Source organism: Trachypithecus francoisi, unplaced genomic scaffold, assembly GCF_009764315.1.
Source record: "Trachypithecus francoisi isolate TF-2019V2 unplaced genomic scaffold, Tfra_2.0 Lachesis_group9, whole genome shotgun sequence".
NCBI lineage: Eukaryota > Metazoa > Chordata > Mammalia > Primates > Cercopithecidae > Trachypithecus > Trachypithecus francoisi.
Genome location: NW_022681474.1, coordinates 23810318 through 23830373, shown reverse-complemented (window position 1 = coordinate 23830373; position 20056 = coordinate 23810318). Strand labels below are relative to the sequence as shown.

Below are 20056 nucleotides of genomic sequence, written 5' to 3'. Positions count from 1 at the left end.
GGTTGTTTTATGATTAATGACAATATCTAGACTTTTCTCAGCTGCTATAAGTGTCCCATTTGTTCAGAAAGTTAAGCCTTATTGAGAGAAAAACAAGTTAACTCCATTGATAGATTACATTTTTACATTTAGATGTTTTCAGGGCATAGAATTAAAAACAAAAAAACAAGCACTATATGGCTCCAGGGTGACTGATTCCTGTGTCTAAAGTCCAACATTTAGAGACATGAGGGAAAAAAGGAAAAGGCTCTTTTTCTAACTTTTTGGGTTAACAAACTTATTTTTGGTCTCCTATAAAAGTAATTTCCTGGTAAGACTGTGAAATGAAAATTTAAATTTTTTTTTAAGAGGTGTGTGTACTGTCTTCCACAGTCAGGTTATCCGCCTTTATAGAAAATACAGCTTGCTCTTTTTCAACTATTTACTTTTTAAAGTGGGTGTTCTTTTCTACTGGCTTACTTGATTACAGTGGAGTAATCTCAATAATGGTTGTTTATTTGAAAATCAACAAGGAGCCACCACTAAACAACAATAACACAAACTACATGGGGCTGGTGTTGGATTTTTATCTTTTGTGTGTCTGGGTGACTTTCAATGGTCTAGAAATTCCTCAAAGTTCTAATCAACAAAAATTGGGAGTTTCTGCTGATATGAGAATGACAGTTTTGTTTGCATGCAGGAAGAGATATAGAAACTAATTCCTCAAAAGCATTTTTTTTTCTTTCAAAAACAAAAACAAAAATCCTTCATGGTAAAGGTTTTTTTTTTTTTTTTTTTTAAATAAAGCATTAGCATCTAAAAAAATAAAGAAAATGTGGTGAGTTTTGCTTCACCTTAAAAATAACTTCCTGCTGGGAAGGATGTAAAAAGGAGTTCCCAGAGCCAAACTAGGAAGGGGGAAAAAAAAAAAAACGCTTCCCATCAACTAACCTCAGGAAATTGGCAAGGAGGAACAGGGCATCCACCTTACCGAGTCCACCCGGTCACCCCAGTCATTCCAGGATTTTCCCCTTCCCTGTAAGGAAGAACTATTTTTGATGCTAGCTTTGGTTTTGGTTTGCTCCCTAGGCCAAAGGGCATTTTGCAAACTAGCCTGGGGGGATGGGGACGTAGGGCAGATCTAGGAGGTGGGGGAGGGCTGTATTTTACCTGTTTGGCAGGCCCTCCTTTGCAAAGAAAAAAAACAGAGTAGGTGGGGAGGGCTTGGGGGGGCTCAGCTATCATTCTTCGCCCATGCCCTGGGCCCCCGCTCTTCTCTCGCTCCTTTTCAAACTGTGGCGGCCTCACAAGCTCCTACTTTAAAAGGCCTGAGATGTTTTGCATGAAGCCCTCACAATAGGGGTTGAGGGAATTGACAGTTTCAAAAACAAGGCGTTCAGTCCTTTCCAGCTGCCGGGCCCGCTTGCTCGCACCAACTCCTCGTTCCTCTCTGCTGGTGGCGTCCTCCGGGGCGCGCGGCCGCCCCCACGCCGCCAGCCTGCGCTCCGGCCTGCCCACCCCGCCCTCAGGCTGTGTTTGTAAACAGCGGTCAGTGGCCGGGGGCTGCTGGCGCTGGCTTGGGGCCTGGCGGCTGGGAGGGAAGGCAGGGGCCGGCTGATCGCGCGATGAGCTGCGGGCTAAGGGCCGGCTTGGGGTCCGCGGGGGTTTCGGGGTCCCTTTCCCCCTCGCTTGCCCCCGGCCGCCGAGCTCTAGGACGCACCGCGCTAAACCTAGGGCAGCTCCGGGCTCTCTGGCCAGGGCCACCACCACAAGAAAGATGTTTAAGTGCCGCCATTTTGCATGGTGGCAAACAAATTTCTTTGTGACTTTTGTTTTCCCGCCCAGATCTTGCTGTCCTCTGAATGGGTGACGATGTCGACCCCCGGGGCGGGCGGCAGGGCCCGCGCCGCGGCACCTCCGCGCAGCCTCTCTGCCAGTCGGCCTTGGGACCAGGCCCGGAGGGAGCGGGGGGCCGCAGGGCGCGCGGGGGCCGGCCCCCGGGGCCTGGAACGCCTCCCCTCACTTGGCGCTCCTTTTGTGTATCCCGAAGTCATCGCCCACCCTGGCACACGCACACGCAGCCTCGCCGTTTCTCACCTTCTCGCCTAGGCCTCATCTCCGCTCCCCAGGCAAATGGGGCCCAGCTCTTCGCATTGGGAGGAGGGCTGGCCAAGGCCTCCAAAAGGCGCGTGTGGATCGCCAGTGGCAAAGGGTTGCGGCTTTCCCCTGGGTCAGCGTGGCCGCGAACGCCTTATGGGAAGTGGCCCAAGACCAGAGGCCCTGGGTGGTGGGGAGGGCGCGGGGGGGGGGCGCAGGCAGGGCCGGGCGCAACTCCCACAGTGGGAGAAATGGGATGAGGCCCGGCTGGCTGGGTTTGGCGCGTGGTTCCTGTCCCTGGGAATCTCTCCGTGCATCTGCAAGGGGAATGATGGCCTGGAAACGGGAAACGTGAGACAGTGACCTGGAAAGCCACCCTCGGTTGGGGAGGTTGGAGTGCAGCAATGCAAACAAAGCTGCTACCGGGGAAGAGGGGAAACAGAGGTGCACCGCAGCTAGGTCACAGGAAAGTGCAACAAGCTTGTTTTCCCGGGTGTTTAAAATGCAGCCCCAGTTGTAAAGTGTGTGAAATTACGCACTGGTCTCTTAAAGAGTGCCTAATTTATAGTAAATAGCAAGGTCTTTGTAAATGGCTTTATTATGTTGTTTCTTGTTAATTGTTGAGAAAATCCCCATTGTTGAGTGTGAAAGGCTTTATGAGCTAACCTGGTCCTCGGCGCAATCACAGGGCAGTAAATGGCCGCTCGGCCTCCAAGGCCCAGCGCGGGAGCCGTCGCCGGCCGAGAGTGCAGCTGGGACCTCTGGAGGTGCTGCCTTGGCCTGGGAAGAAAGTGGCCAGGCTTTCTAGGTTTTAATTAATGGGAAGGCGTGTTTGGAACTCGCAGGCCCCCAAAAGCAGCTGGCTGAGTGCGGCAGGGGGAACCGGGCGGGCCGGGGGGACCCCGGCCGAGAGGGCAACGGGGAGGCCGAGGGGCCCCGGGCTGCCCTCTACGGACACAGGCCGCCGGGGGTCGCGCCTAGGCCTGCGGGTCTGGGGCGCCGGCTCGAGCCGCGCTGCGGTGGAATTAGATCTTGGGCTTTGTCTCCAGTTCTCCAGACGCTTGGAACGTGGAATCGGGCCGGTTCGGCCAGGTCTGCGGAACCCAAAAATGCCTACCGGGCCTGGAGACCGCAGGGTCTGCGGGACAGCAGGCTCCGGGGACAGCTCCAGGCCCCAGCTCAGGCCTCTTGTCTTTTGTTTAAAGGGATCTCCATCTCTCTCTTCTTTCCCTCACCCCCTGTTTCTTTCCCCTCTCTCGCCCTCTCTTTTTCTCCCTCTCTCTCCCTCTTACACACACACACCACACACACACACACACACTCCATTAGAAACTAAAATGGAATCGGAAGACGAGAAATAAGAGGAAGGGGTTTTGGTTTTGTGTGTTGAACAAGGAAAAAGAATGTCTTCTTTAAGATAAAATATTCCTATCTCCTTTTCCCATCTCCTCCACTTCCCTTTCCACCCAGTTGGGACCTGGAAAGGGTATGGGCAAAACCAGGCAGGCGCTGGATTCCTTGGATTAACTTTGAGGAGAGGACCCGTTGGGGTCCTGCAGGACGGGAGAGGACAAGCGGAGAGTGCCTCCTCGGCCTCGGCCCCGAGGCCTTTCCCGGGATTTAGGACCCGGTGGGTCGGGGGAAAAGCAGCAGCCGCCTCTCCGCAGCCTCTGAGCTCTGGCAGTGCAGTTAGAAGGAAGACAATTCCTTACTGGGCCTACAAGGGTGGAAGAAAACCTGGGTTAGGTGGGCTGCATGTGAGGGTTTAGACATCAGCTAATGCAAATCACAAGGAGATGTTAATTGCAGTCGGAAAAGCCTATATTCAGCTATCTCCCTTCCCTTCTAAGATGGCCCTCTGCTTGCTTGCGCGCTAGCTCTCACCAAATTAGCTATTACGTGAAATCCCCCTGGGTTTAAGGCACTTGTTTCACGGATTCGCGTACAACCCATATTAACTATGCACTTTCTGCTATTCCTCTTGTGACTGTCCTTGCCTCTTCCTTCTTTGCGGAGAGTATGATGGATTTTATTTTAGCCCAATCGATGCGTGCAAATACTGGGATAACACAACCCACACTTCTGCAATGGAGGCTGTTTTCAAAATTGAGTTTAGGGATCAATACTAAGTCGAAATGCTCCAAATTGCACGAATTCACCAAATTCAAGCCCTGGGCTTCCAAGCCCCTATCCTGCCTGATTAACGCACTCTCAGATAGCTGTGCTTCCACCGTTCCTGCCTCTCAAAACAGGATGTTTTCGTCTAGTGTATTTGGCTTTCCCTAAAGATCACTCGGGTTTGCTTGGAAAAACACGACCCCAAAACCTGTGGTGTGAAACTCTTGTCGATGGCTTCCGTACAGGTCTCCTCTGACATTTGGCTTGCGGACTGCCATCTCCCTTTCTTTATTTTCCTGGGACCGAACAGCAGCACCTAGCAGTGCCATGCTCCGAAAACGTTTGCTCAGCTGAATAAATGCTTTACTGGTCAGGGAGCAGCCCTATCCTGTGCCACTACTTAGCTCCCACGCTGTCTTCTTCGCCCAGAGCTGAGCTGCTTCGATTGCAGCACAGCGAGCTCTCTATTCTTTTCCGGCTGCGGCCATGGCTGCGGGGCGACTGGTGCCTAACCGGGTGTGTGCGTGTGGCGGGGGCGGGGGGCGCGAGGGGGACAGGGCGGGGAAGGGCAGTTGTTGTCCCCTTTTGCAAGAAATGTTTAGGGCCGTAGAGGTGTGTATGTGGGGGATGGGAGGGATTCCAAAAGAGAATCAGAAGAGCTTGCTGCCCACAGATGTGTATGTATATAGTCTAAAAAGAATATATGGGAAACAGCCCAAATACCTAGGATGCCAGGGTGCCCCTGATTCCTTAATTCCTGCTGTCTGGATCTTCCTTCAGAGTAGATAACTGCAACAAGAAAGAAAAAGGTGGAGAGATAGTAGCAGGCAGTCTAGAGGCCTTCCAGGAAGATGCAGTTATTCATCTAATCATTGCCATCAACACGTTCGTGTTGGACCCTTTTTGCATGGAAAAGGCTCAGCAGTCAGTTGACTTAGACCCTAAAATATCACCAGGCTAGCAGAGGGCAGCTCTGCAAAGGCCTTCTCCAGCCCCAGTGCACAGAAGGAAGGGAGGGAAAAGAAAAAAAGAGAAACCACCTGAGTGGCAGCTTACCCTCCTCTTCCTCAAGCCACCGAAACAAACAAACAAACAAACTCAGAATTCTCCTGGAGGCTGGGAGAAGCACAGGTAGGGCACCGGAGGTTGAAATGGAATTTCTGTTGTTAGTGCTTGCCCTCTTTAAGATCAGTTTAAGTTGGTTCCAGGAAAAACACAATACTTGTGGTAAGTGATGAGCAGTAGAAAGGAAACACTGTGTGGAAGAGAGGCTGCACTGAGTGGAGGTAGCTGACCTCCTCCCCCTTTCCTGTAAAAGTTAGATATATAAGAGCTCTGAAGGCTACCACTTGGCTAGTAGGCAGGGGTTTCATTCGCAGCAAGGGCCTAGATTCTTGGATATTCAGAAATAAAGACACATTTTACATTCATTCTCTCATCTCTACCCACCCCCCCCCAACCCCGCCACCGCCTCCCTTCAAATGAATACCCTGATTGTCAGTGGTGCAAATGTCTGAGATTAGTTTTCTTCCTCTACGTTGGGTCCAAATATGCAGACCAGTGTGGCTGGTTAAGCTTTCAGATGTCTAGTTATCCTATCCATTCAAAGTCAAACCTGCATGATATAATGGGAATTGCCTTGAACAGGTTTATTTACCTTTCTCTCCTTTTCCCTGTATCTTCTGTTTTCTCTCTCCTCCTACTCTCTCAGGTTTTCTCCTTCTTCCCTTCCCCCTACCTAACCCTTGCACCCAGGTGAAGGCTATATTGGAAAATACCCATATTTAGTAATATTTGCCCCAGAAGTGGAAAGAGGGTAAGATCTGGACTTAAACCAATGCTGAGAGAAGCCTGCAGTGATCCTGAGCTTCCTTGCTGGGGTGAGGGGCCAGGGCTTTCCAGCCTCTTGTCCTGCATGTGCTGAGCTATTCTGGTTAGGCTATAAAAAACAGCATGTATCTCAAGACCAGGAGAGCTGCACTCCATAAACACATGGCTATGGTTCTAACATGGAGCACATTGCCAGATGCAAACGTAAAGAGATGCTTTTAATTTTGTTCCCAGTGTTATACATCATGTGGCAAATTGGCCTTCAGGAAGCCAATTTTTATTTTTTCTGTTAATAATAAAGACTTTTTAAACAAACTTAAACATTTATGATTGATAATTAAAAGGGTGTACATCACTACTACCGGAATGTTTCTTATCTGATTTTAAAAAGAGGTGGGATCTCTTTTTTTTTCCCCCTTTCCTAAATAAGGAAGATTTGTAAGTGGAAGATCTTGGTTAACATTCAAATCATTCAAATTGTTCAATTGTTTTGCTACTCATGACTTTAAGAAAATTAAAAAATATATTTTAATTATTGTGTTTTTTATCCTTTTACATCTTTATGCACCATAAATTTAAAAGTAAATTAGGAAATTAGTTACACACTTCTGTTATCTTCTTTAAAGAAACTACCTCTGAAACATCTACTTTCCCTAATATAGCCAATATTTCTTATTATCTTATACATTTCAGTCTGTGTTTGTATTTTAAGATTACCATTAAATAGGAGAAAAACAACTTATTTTGTAGAATGTAAGTCGGAAAGAAATATAACTTATTTTGTAGACTTAAGGAGGTTACAAGTATTTCTAAAATTTTGTCCTTTCTGTGAGTCTCTAACTGGTTTATCTGATCCTACCACACATGAAGGCACTACATATAATATCCTGACACAACAGAAGGATTTCTAGATGAATTGGAAGCATCCTGATTGTGAATATCCTATCTTTTCCTGTTTTGAACCACTACTTTAGTGTATACTCCAAGATTGATTTTAACTGTGATCTCCTTCAAGAAAAAAAAAAAAGTGCAAAAAAATAATATTAAGAAAAAGAGAAGGCCGGGCATGGTGGCTCATGCCTGTAATCCCAGCACTTTGGGAGGCTGAGGAGGCAGGCAGATCACTTGAGGTCAGGGGTTTGAGACCAGCGTGGCCAACGTGTTGAAACTCCATCTCTATTAAAAATACAAAAATTAGCCCGGCATGGTGGTGGGTGCCTGTAATCCCAGCTCCTCGGGAGGCTGAGGCAGGAGAAACGTTTGAACCTGCCTCGGGAGGCAGGCGGAGGTTGCAGTGAGCAGAGATCATGCCACTGCACTCCAGTCTGGGCGACAGAGACTCTGTCTCAAAAAAAAAAAAAAAAAAAGAAGGGAAGCAGGAAGTCTTTTATGAATTCTGTTAGAACCATTGATCCCAGTTACCTGCTATAATGTGAATGGAATCATTATGGCTGTTCCATTGACATGGTTTCTTCATTCAGGATCCTGGCCAAAGGAATAGCATGTCAACGTGTAAAATTTTAGCCAAAGATAAGCCATTACAATGGAAATCGTGATGTGCAAAGTCTCACTGAAGCCAATGAAACTGAGTGTAATATCCATATAGCATTCTCATCTGCTTGCTCCAGGATTTAGTATGCGGCTCTGCATCAAAATGAGATTATGCATATAAAATGCCAATATAGAATACACTGCCCAATAAAACATTAGAAAAGCAACTTACAGCCCATATACATGGGCTTTACTTAAATTTGAACTTCACGTGCAAAATAAACCACAGTGCCATCAGAACACTAAATCTACAAAATGTCCTCACTCTGGGTTTTCATGCTTCTTTCTGCATGATTCCCTCAGCCCCCCTCCTATTCAAACACAGTTCTTTTAAGGGCACTCTTCAAATCATCTAACAATTCCCAAAGGGTATTCCAGGAGTCTCTTAAAGTGTCTTTCTAAATTAAAAGGCTCCAAACAATTTAAGTGCATTTTTGAACCAAAAATATCAGAAAATATTTGGGCTTGCAAACCTATGGGTGTGTAACCAGAAGAAAGGGACAAAAGAGAAAACACCCCCACAGTGGATTACAAGGTTATGGGACAGGTCACTAGGAAAGGGAAATAAAACTGAATGTTAGGTTGGGCTTGTAAATTATGCACCTTTCAAGGAAAGAGGTTTAAGGTCTCTTCACTGAAGGGTTTTTTCCCATCCATTTTGCTATTAATTCTTAACTCTTGGCAGGCAGTTCTTTAATGAGGTTGTTTGTGGCAGGTTAATTTTATCCAATCTACTAAGCTCCTCATTTTCCCTTTTAAGTGCACTGCTGCCTACAGCTTTCAGCATTTTCCATACCAGAAGAAAACAGAATAAACGTGAAGTTGCCTGGCTGGGCTGAGAATTAAAGGCGTTATGTGGACAGATAAACAGAGGACCTGGACAGATGGGAGTGGGAGGGTAGAAACTGGGCTGAGTTGAGGGCATGAGGGAGAGAATTCGGTCTTAGGAGAGCAATGATCCTAGGAGTGTAATATATTAAATATTGCAGCAATCGATTTCAATACCCCAAGTGGACATGGGAATAAAAATTCACCAACAAGCTGAAGTGATTAGGAATGCTTTGTTGTAAGGAGAAAAATGTGATTTTCTCCAGATCCTTTTTGTTCAGGTTAGAAGAGGCCTAGACAATCCAAGTGTAGGCCCTGGACTCCCCATTTGGGATATAGCCCTAAAGGTTAGTCATATCTCAATGGTGCTTCTGCTCAGTGAAACGGTGAGCCTTTGTACCAAGGGGGATTAAATATCAACCACAATTATGGGCTGGTCACTCTGGGAGCTTTCCTCCCAAATCGGAGAAGAGCACATTTTGGAGAGGCTGCCTCTTTCCTCTGCGTTAGTCTTTGTTTCAGCATCGGGACAAAGCAGTTGCTTTGCACAATTCTTCTTTCACTAAAATCCAGGGAAAAATGCACAATATGGTTTACAGAAGGTTGATTCACAATAGCAGGCCGTAAAAACAGCCTTTGGTGCTACTTAGGGAAGAATATTTTTGAAATGTCATTCTGGGGACAAAAGTATGAAACTGTGATCCACGCAGGGACAAATACCCACTACCACACATGATTTCATTAGTGATTTCATAATTGGGTGGGATTTTCTGTTATTTATTTTTTTTAACTGAATCCAGCTCTTAGACATTCATGCTATGAACTGTGTTCTCTCAGTCCAGGAATCTGTTTAGGGATTTGGGGTAGTCACTGTGGAGGCTGCTTGGAGCGGGGGGATTGTTTTCAGTCACAGCCTGATGGGCAAAGCCTGGGCTCTTCACACTGGGGACACCAAGTTGGCTGCTAGGGACACACTGCTGGATGCCTGCATGCAGCGGCGGCAGCTCCTGCAGCTGCCTCCTCCTTCAGTGTGGCTGCCACAAATCTGAGAAAGACATGCAGCATCATACAAAGGATTTCTTTAATGAGGATGACTTCCTCAGAGCGACTGTAGACTGTGGTTCTGCTCTGGCCTCTCTTTCCCTCTACTCCATCTTTTCCTACCTGTGATATCCTTCCTTATACACAAGCCTGGGGTTGGAGAAAGCAACAACCCCCATCCCCCAACACATACACACAACCACTACTCTCTCTCTGATAACACAGAGGCTGATTTCTATTTTACCCTGGTAGTTGAGTGAGGATGGACTGAGTCAGGCTAGAATTGCAGAGTTGGGCAAAAGCAAACATGTCTCTCTTTATACATATCTACACCTCCTCCCTTCTCTACCATGGTCTTCTACTCTCATCACAAATGATGACTTGCTCTCACTTGGAGTTTGGTTGTAAGTACTAGATGTATTTGTCTGCGAGGATCTCCTTACCTGGGAATGGTCCAGGCAGGAGGAGGAACCCTAAGCCCATTTCTTGGGAATCTAATGTGGGCTGACCTTGGCTGGATTAAGGCTGAGATTGGTTATGCAACAAAGCACCTAGGTTTTCGCAGCTTGAATCTCCCTGGCTTTCTGTGGAGTGATGACTGGCTATAAGGAGGCTATTATGCCTTATAAAGCTATTTATCTCCCCAAAGCTACATGGCCCATTCCTCTCTTCAGGTTGGGGAGAGGGGTAGGTTGGGTCCAGTCAGGTGCAAGAGTAAAATTCACTCAGGAAAGTTACTTTGAGAAAGTATTAATAGTTATTGCAACCAGTTATCTCTCTTCTAGAGTGTGGGAAAGACTGAGTTATGGGGCAATTTGGGTAAGAAAGGAATCGTTCCATTTTGTGCTGATCCCCTTTGGTCATCTTTTATTCTGCATCTCCCCTGCTCCTCTTCCTCCCCGCCCCCCATCCTTCTCTTCCCTGCTTCTTCTTCTGCCTTTCCTCCTCCTCTTCTTTATTTTAAATCATGTCAGAAGAACAAGCACCAATGGGCTTACACTGTGAGGGCCTCTGCTGCAGCTGAAACAAGGCCTGGCTGTGTCTGGGCAGGTGGCACAGAGAGCAGAGATTCTTGTTCTTGTGTGACCCAGGGGTAATTTGGAGAGAAGGAATCACCTTGGGGGAAGACATGTGGGTGGGGTCTCTCTGTCCCAGGTCACTGAGGGAGTTTCTGGGCCCAGGGCCTAAGCCGAAGAACCCTGAAGGCCTGCTCTGGTGTAGGGTACCTGTTGCTCGGAGCTGTGTGGGGAGCCTCTGGCCCCCCGGCCTACTGTAAGTCCTGGGGTTAGGTCGGGCTCCCCCTGGGGCTGCTGGATTCACCTGTCATTACGCTCACTGCCCAGGGCCCCTGACAAACCTCCACAATGTGGGGCTGAACAAGGGCGCTTAAGGTTCACTGATCTGTGTGTAGAACTTTGCAAAACTGCAAATAAGCGAGAAAATTTGGCTATTCTTGTGACGGGAGATACAAGTTTGCACTTAACATGGAAGCATGAGAAAAAGAAGGAGGAAAAAACCCTTTTGGCCCAAAGCCCCACTGTAATCTCCAGAACAATTTCATTTCCTCTGCAGCACCCTGACTACCCTCGCCCAGGCCTCAGAAAGGTCAGGGGGAGAAGGAGCTTAAGAGCAGGGTGGGGACGCAGAGGGGTGGCTAGGCCCTTGGCCAGGTCGCAGGTGAGGGCCGGCTGGATGATGCGAGCGCACAGGATGGAAGGCCACAGGACGAGGGAGGGGCAGAGCCACGGCTTTTGGAAGGGTTTGGTGTTTTCTAGAGGGCTTTTTCTCAGGAATTTGCACGGTCCGCCTCTGGGACGGCTTATTGGGGCTCTCCCCAGCCCCTGCTAGCAGAACAGGTCGCAGGGAGCTCAGGTTTCCGCCGAAGCCTCGCGCCGCCTGGCCTCCAGCACTCCGCCGGCCTCTGCCAACAGGCCTTTCCCGCTTGCTGAGAAAGGGAAAAGCGCGCGCCCCGGGCCCGGCGGGCTGAGATCACGTTTGTGCCGAGTAACTCCGGTACTCCCGGGGAAGCCAAACTGCTCCCTAGCAGCTGCGTCAACGTCGCACGGCTGCGCGAGCCGGAGAGCGTGTTCCCCGGAAGGGGCTCCCGCAAGCGGCAGCCGAGATCCCCAGTGGTTGCGCGGCTGCCGGGAACCTGCGGGTCGCAGAGAGAAGCAGGCCGCGGGAAGCATTACCTCTCCCCTCCAAAGGGGAACTTGGAACTTTTGAACCCTTTACTTTAAAGTGATCGATCGTGCTCCACCAGAGAGCGGCTCCACCCCCTGTTCCCATCTCCGCCGCCTTCCCTTGTCACCTCGGCTCTAAGTGTTCGTGGAGGTCGCGCGGGGCGCGCGGGGTCGTGCATTTGGCGCTCTGTGCTGCCAATGCGAGCACCCAACACCTAAGCGGCTGTCGCGATTTTGGAGGAATCCCGATCTGAGAACCCAGAACTGGGACATTGGTGCGTTCCTCCTTGCCCACAGCTCTCTAGGTGCAACTCGCCAGCGATAGCTTTTCCCAGGAAATCCGTCCCTGCCCCCCTCCAAAGAAGTCCTCGCAGGAGCCGGGCTCCGCACTGGGAGGCTTCAGGGAACGGAGCACTGGGGCTCAAAGCCTCCACGAGTTAGGCTGATTATTAATTTGTGCTGGTGGGAGCCAGTAGCACGCTCGACGCCTTTGGCTTTGGGAACTGTCCGGGAGCTGGGACGGAGGCAGGAATGACCCAGGGTTGCGACTGGGAAATGCGAGTTGCGGAGGCTCCCGGACGTATCTGAGTGGGCTGGGTAGAACTCCGGGGACAAAGGTTGGCTCTTCCTCGCCCCCAAATAAATTCCTAGTTAACTAGTGTAGACTAAACACGTTAATAGTATTAAGCGGTGAAAATAGACAGGGTTGAAAGTGGGGGCATGTCAACTGGACCCAGACCGGGTCATACTCCTCTGGTGACAAATCAGGGTGCTTCCAATACGAAAATAGAAAATAGAAATGTAACATTCAACTGGACAAATTAATTTTTGACGGATTTACGGTATGATTTTCTTTCAAGCAGTATTCATTGGTTCTTTCCATTCATAGTGCGGTCCAAAGACAGAAATATAAACAAGCACTTTTTGCTTTGCGGAAACCCCTTAACAGTATCTCCCAAAGAAAGATCAAGACACTTTGTGAATTTTCCCCAGATAATGCCTCATATTCCGAATGACTGATCAGAGAACTCCGGTATTGTTAAATAAAATGAGAGGAAGGCGAGTGACGTGGGAGTCGAACAATGGCATTTCTGAATCAGTTTGCTTGATTGACATTTGGGAGCTTCATGACCCCAGGGAATAGGACTCATTACGGTGAATACACCAAAACATCAACCAAGATTAGAACTCTAGATCCTGTTTTAATCCCATTTCAGTCCAAATTATAGTGGAAAATATAAAATCCAAGTGGAGAGAATCACTCCGTTATATATTGACCTAAAGTTTTAATTATACTAAGGGGGAAATAAAAGTGGAAACCCTATATACTTTCCAACACTTTAGATAGAGCACTGACAAGGAAAACGCATGGATTTGGTAGTGGAGGTACTAAGAATATTTGTGTGGTATAAAACATGTCATACTTGGGAGATACTTTATTGGAAAAATAAGTAGAGCCTTTTTTGTATATATGAGAAAAATATCATAACCTTTTCCACTTAAAAAGTGAAGATCATTCTGATGCCCCAAAATAACTGAGGCTAAGAAATAATTAGATACCTTAAAGCTACAGTCTAAATTTCCATAATGGGAAGACTTCTCTCCAACATGGGAGGGGAATTTGTTTTTTAATGTCCAAGGTTGTGTTAGCATGTACATTTAACCCAGGAAATTGTAAGAACTATCTTCAACTCAAGTTGGAAAAAGGGAATGTGTTTGAGCAAAGTCTATTTTTAACAACAGAAAAGTGTGAGTTAAAGTGGACTGTGTGTTAGGTTGGGAATATGATCATGGCAAATTCACTATACAAGTATTTTTGATTCTTCAGTGGAACTCATCCTCAAATTTTAGAAACTTGAAAAATTGACGTCTTAACTATTGTGTTATTAAACTGAACCAAGAGATCACAGAAAGACAAAGCTGTGGTAAAAGATGTTATAGTTATATTCTCATATATTTAGTAGGAAAATCACAGCAAAGGAAATGTACCAGGAAGATATGAAATAGAACAAATATGTTACAAATAATGGAGTAGAAGGAGTTGCTGCACAATATAGCTTCACAATCTTATATTTTGAGGGGTAGGTTTTAATGAGAAGCCTCTACATTGCATGGGAACTGGGAGTCAGAAGAATTATTTATGCAGTAAGAAGGAACAAAAATTAATTATTAGGAGCTCAGTAATCACCAAATAAACTCTAAGCTTGGAGGTTAAAAATAGACGGCTATCTTCATGTTCAATTATACAGTATCAATTACTAATACAACTGATGTTTCAGTGTCTCAGCGAGACCAGATACCATCTTCTATGGAGATATCTTGGTATTAATTAATGACTGCTTTATTCTCATTATTCACAAGGAAAAATAGGGGTCGTGTCACATTAAAATTAAGATTATCTTAGTTTATCTGGGCTCTTAAACAAAGATCATTCAAAGTAATTATATTTTGAATTAACCGACATAGGCAATTTATCTTTTTTGTTTGTTTGTTCAAAGACAGGAAAATAAAGATCAGAAATAAGCAAAGTTTCATTTTGAAGATAGAAAGAACCAAACAAACACGTCTTGACTTTTGCAATATTTCCCTTGCTAAAGGGGGAATGAGGGAACTGTAAAAGACGTGACTTTGCAAAGTCAAGTCCTTTTTAAAAGACTCGGATCGAAATTCTTGCTATGCAACAAGGATTCAAGTTTGATTAATTTTCTGCAAGCGACGTGACAGCGGTGTTTTAAAAGATTAATTAAAATTGAAGTGATACGGAGCAGGAATTCAACCTGCAGAGGCGTCCCTGGCGCCTTAGGGGGCTTTGCAAGCGAGTCCCAAGCCCGAACTGCGGGCTTTCCCGAGCCTGGGACGCAACTCCCCGTCTCCTGGAGAGGAACGCGGAATTTGGCAGGGCGCCCGCCTGGCCGCCTGGCATCCTGAGCTGGCCGCCAGCTCTCGGGGGGTGGGGCCGGGGTGTGTCCTGGGGAACCCGCTGCTGAAAGAACAGCTAGCGCAGCTCGCGACGAGCCCAGTGAGGACCAGGGTCACGCCGAGAGACCGGAGGGGGCTCCAGGCAGCCTGGAGCTGACGGCGCCGGGCTGTGTCCTCTTCACCTGGGGGTGGGGGGTTGGGGCACGTACTTTGTGACTCGGCTGGTGCAGAGCCCCCTCTACCGTGGGAGCTTGCAGGGGTGTGGGGGTGTGAGTGGCGCTCCGCGGACTCGCGTCTACAGTACAGAGGACATGCAGGGTTCGGCCGGGGGGCGGCTGCACCGGGGCCTGCCTCGTGGACCTGGACTCGGGACTCCAGGCGGCCCTGCCCGGTGCCATTGCCTCAGCCACGTCTCCCACCTCTCTGCTCGGTTTCCCGCCCCACCTTTCCCTTACTCCCGCATCCCTGTCCCCTCGCTTCCCTCCGCGACGCCTCCATCCGAGTATGAAACGAAGCTGAACGCATTGGTAACTGTGCTCAAGAAGATACAATCGCGGGAGCCCTCAGGGTGGCGCATGGCGGAGAGGCGACGCGGGTGGCGCTGCAGAGGGTACGGTGGGGGGCGGGGAAGAGGGGGGCGTTCGCGTGCAATTAGCTTCCCCAGGGCGCGGACCACGGTGTCCCCTTCTCTCCAGCTGGGGGTCTTGGGTCCTGGCGCTGAGAGGGCGCGCCTTGCCTCGCTGCCCGGGCAGTGCACCCGTGGGCCCCACGGCGACGCGGCGGGGGCGGCCCTTGCGACCTGCGGCGGCGCCAGGAAAGCCCTGCCTCTGCAGCGGGTCCCAGGGGTTGGGGCCTGGAAGGGTCCCTGGGAATGCTCCGCGCCGAGAAGGCTCTGTGGTTTCTCCTTCCCCACACGTCTCCCTGTCCTCCCCTCTTCCCGGGGACCTCGGAGGTGGCGGGGAGGTGGGAAGGCAGGCGGGCTTGCAGACCGTGCAGGCTGGGGAGCCGGAGCTCGGGAGCTGGGGGAGTCCGAGTGAGAACGGAAGCACGCGATGGAAGGGGCCAAGGGAGAGGGGGACGGCACCGGGGGGGGCTGGGGTGTGGGGCAGGCGACAGTCCCTTCCCCTCCGAGTGGCGCGGGGGACCTCTTCCCCGGGGAACCCCCACCCAGCCGTTCCCAACCTCGAGAACAAAGGGTCTGGGAAGCACGGTCGGGGTCGGGGAGCGGAGGTGGAGGGAGGCAGGAAGGCAGGCGGTGGGGGTAGGGGAGGGCGCCTCCCCACGTTTCCTCTCGCGGCCGAATGATGGAAAGCTCCCTCCTGCAAACGCCTCACTAAGGCCGCTTCTAAATCCGGGAGGGCTCGGGTTCCTTACCTAACGGCTGCACTTCGATCCCTTCCTCCCCCAGCGTCCCCACCCCCTCCGGGAACCGGGGCCCTGGAGCTGCCAGGCCCGCTGCACGCGGCGGCGCGGGAGAAACCACGGGACAGCAGCGACCCCTGCAGGTACCGGGCGCCTCCACAGCCGCTGCGCCAACCCTACTCTTAAGGTGGCACCACCGGGTTCCCAGCCAGCGTGCGCGGCTCTCGTGGTCCGCAGCCCACAGTCCTGGCTCCATCGCTGCATGTCTCCCTCGAGCAGCGGGGCTGACCGTCTGGAACGGCCGGAGTGTGCTAATCCCTGCTGCTATCTGCTTGATCCCTTGACCCTACCACCTGCAGGACTTCGTCCGCGGATGCCCAGCTAGCGATTTCGACAGGCGAGATTGAAAATTCCCTGCGAGTGTATGAGGATGCGTAAGTCTCGCTTCAGGGAGGAACGACCAGAATGGCATTTCTTTAAGCCTAAATCAAATTTTTATTTTCGTTTATAAAAAGCAGAAGGCCAGCAGGAAAGGGTCGCGGAGGATTGGCACGACCACAACCGTAGGACTCATGGATACAAGTTTTTAGGGTGAGACTGGGCGGTCCAGGGTTCTCCTTCGGCGCTCCCATCTCGCAAACTCGTGGGCAGGTGCAGTGCTAGAGGCCGGGAGCAACGGCGGACCCGCAGGGTAACCTCGTCTCGCGCATCTCTCGAGCCCCCAGCAGCAGCCCACTCTGTCCGCATGCTTTGTTTATTTGGTGACACCAGGGACAGTGGAGAAGATCGAAGTGCAGTTTTTCTTTTTTCTTTATTTTTAACTGAATGGTATTAATGGTATGTGTATGTGAACTTATGGTATGTGTATGTAAATGGTATGTGTATGTGAACCCACAATCTCTTGGAAATAAGTGTCCTCAGCGAACTCCAGATTTCTAGGGGAAACCTACGTGCCCAGAGCAGGAAACGCACAAGCCAATCCAGGTTCCGGTGCCATCCGCAGTAAATTCCCTTCCTTTTGCTCCAAATTCCTCCGCTGCTTCCAGGAGAGCGACCCCCGGGACTCCCGCACACCCAGGACCGGGAGCGGCGGAGCAGAGGGCGGGTGCTAGGGCGCGGGGGAAGGGAGGCTGCCTGCGGACCTGGGGCGCGCAGTTTCCCAGCACCGTGGGAACCTCCAACCCCCGGGCTCTCGGTCTAGGCTCCGCCCTGCCAGGCCTGGGGCCTAGCGGCCCCCCAGTGGGTCCTACCGCGGGGAAACCGAGTCCGCGAGCGGGTCTGGCCGCCGCGAGGGAAGCTCGCCTGGGCAAGTGCCCCGCGGGGTCAGACCCTCCCCAGGGGTTGCAAACCGCAAGCGAAAGTCGAGAGGGGCTGGAGCTTTCCCTCTAATCCATTTTACACTGTGAAAACCGCAAGCCTGTCGCCCAGGCGGCCACTTTTAAATTGGGAAGCAAATAGACGAAAAACCAAAACAAACGTAGGAGCAGACTTTTCCCAGCTAAGTTTCCCCTCAATAAAAAGCTCGCTTTCTGGGAAAGAGAGAAACTAATCCGCGCTCACATTTGCTGTCTTGGAGATTCTAGGGGCACTGGGTCGCGCAGGACGCGCGGCGACAACCCCAGCGCGCATGGAGCAGCCTGGACTGTGCCCCTCTCACCACCTCCTTCCCAGGCTTCTCCGTGCTTCGCTCTCCACTGGGGTCCCGCCTCTCCACGGGTCACGCCGAGGTCATATACTCCTTGCAAGGGGTCCGTGCTTTCTCGTTTGGCCTGAAAGGCACATGTTGGCGCTCGATGTTGAGGCGCAGTGTGTGGTGCGCGTTGATTTGTCTGCTGATCTGGGTTTCTTCCAAGCACCGGGCAGGAAGTGTAGGGGTTTGGGTCGCCAGTCCAGGGGCTCGGGAAACCTCCAGGCCAACCAGAAGAAACACTTGCAGACACCTTTCTAACGTCACAGTTTCCCCCAGGGGAAAAAGCAGAAGTTGCCGGGCACATCACTCAGCTCCCGGGCAAACTCTCCACTTACCTCGCGCCCTGCTAGGGAGTGCTGGGGGCCTTCCAGGAACCCCTAGATGAGCAAGCAAAGCCACAAGAAGTGGGGTGGGGAACGCTCACCAGATAAACCATGCGCCAGACTTAATCAGCCTGTAATGCGTACTTTAAATCTAGGCCAGGTGGGCTGAGTCTTGGGATAGTGAGTGTCTCCTTCCTATGTTGATGTATTAAGGATTCCATGTGGACAATTATTTTTAGTCAAATTTGTGGTCCTGGAGATAGAAAGAAGAAAAGAAGAGAGAAGAAAGACAGAAGAGCTTTATTGTTTTTATATTAAAGAAAAGAACCTAGAAAAAAATGCTTGGTTAAATTGTGGAGAGGAAGGGAAGGAAGGAAAAATGAAGGCTTTTCTTCTTTGTTCTTTAAAAACCCAAGCACTTTCTTTCAGAATCAAAATGTAGAGAGGCAGTCAGTCTTGGAGCATGTTGCATTTGAGGATACTATTCATTAATTCAGTTTTAAAGCATTCACTGAGTTGAGCACAGTTTTAAAAAGGTTCTGTCTCACCCAGATCCTGTTTGAAGCTCAACTCATTTTGATTGAAAGAGATTTGAGATAAAAATTTCAGAAGAGGCCGGGCGCAGTGGCTCAAGCCTGTAATCCCAGCACTTTGGGAGGCCGAGACAGGCGGATCACGAGGTCAGGAGATCGAGACCATCCTGGCGAACACGGTGAAACCCCGTCTCTACTAAAAATACAAAAAACTAGCCGGGCGAGGTGGCAGGCGCCTGTAGTCCCAGCTACTCCGGAGGCTGAGGCAGGAGAATGGCGTAAACCCGGGAGGCGGAGCTTGCAGTGAGCTGAGATCGCGCCACTGCACTCCAGCCCGGGCGACAGAGCAAGACTCCGTCTCAAAAAAAAAAAAAAAAAATTTCAGAAAAGACAAATGTATGTATACACATGGACATATATACACATGTAACAGGGATTGTATTCCTTCTAGTCTGAGACGAGATTCTATGGTAAATTATAAAAAAATTAGTTTTTTTTTTCTAGCGTTGTATTGCAACCAGAAAGAAGAGTGCTGAATTACCTGTTTCTCCATTTCCCAATAATAAATCTCCTAGGAGAGATAACTTTTTGCAATTGTGCCCCCACCCACTTTCTCTCTGGCTTGTTTTATTTCCCACATACAAATACACACACAGCAGATACATCATGCACAGACTTTTTCTTAATGTATAATCTGTAAATCTAGGCCCATTTAGGTTTTCACTGAAGTTGGGAAACTGTTGAGGACTTACTTTCGTTCTTCACGGTGCTTGCACTTTGCCAAGGATCTTTGGTAACCAATAAAGTGATCATGTTCACTCTGAATATATTTCTTTGTCATTAAATGGAAAAGAGTATTCATGAACTGCTTAAACAGTATTTTTATACCAGAACAACACATAATGAAAAATGAGCTATAGTTGTTCCAAATGTTCAGAATATCAGCTTCACATTTGCAGTCATATTTTGGCAAAACTATTTCACATTAATTGAAAATCACACAACAGTGCATGCATTCTGTGGAGGGATGCTTATTCACTTAGCTGCACCATCAAAAATTTAAACTATCTGGTTCAAATGACCTGCAATGCCTACTGAAAGAAGGATTGGAAAATTAGGAACTATGGACTTATTTGTGTGTTATTTGAGCCTTTTCGTGAAGCTTGAATTAAATCTAGTTTTTGTGAAAAACAAAACTAAAGCAACATAAGAATCCCTTAAGTTGGTCTTGTAAAATCATATGGTGTTATTTTTATGTTTATTTTTTTTTGAGATGGAATTTCACTCTGTCACCCAGGCTGGAGTACAGTGGCACAATTTTGGCTCACTGCAACCTCTGTCTCCCTGGTTCAAGGGATTCTTCTACCTCAGACTCCTCAGTAGCTGGGACTACAGGCGCTCGCCACCACACCCAGCTAATTTTTTTGTATTTTTAGTAGAGATGGATTTTCACCATATTGGCCAGGCTGGTCTCAAACTCCTGATCTCGTGATCTGCCCGCCTGGGCTTCCCGAAGTGCTAGGATTACAGGTGCGAGCCACCACACCCGGCCATATGTGATTGTTATAAAAAATCTGTACCTTAAAGATATGTTAGTGAAAC

General features: G+C 49.2%; 1 protein-coding gene across 1 annotated transcript; it reads left to right on the top strand.

The window, feature by feature from the left end:
- The first annotated feature begins 14381 nt into the window (after positions 1–14381).
- On the top strand, positions 14382–17455 carry LOC117082539 (protein CASC10-like). Its single transcript, XM_033209297.1, is given in 4 exon segments — positions 14382–15156; positions 15955–16166; positions 16169–16259; positions 16261–17455. Coding segments are annotated over 4 exon segments (657 nt in total). The 5' UTR covers positions 14382–14857; the 3' UTR covers positions 16316–17455.
- The last annotated feature ends 2601 nt before the right edge of the window (positions 17456–20056 follow it).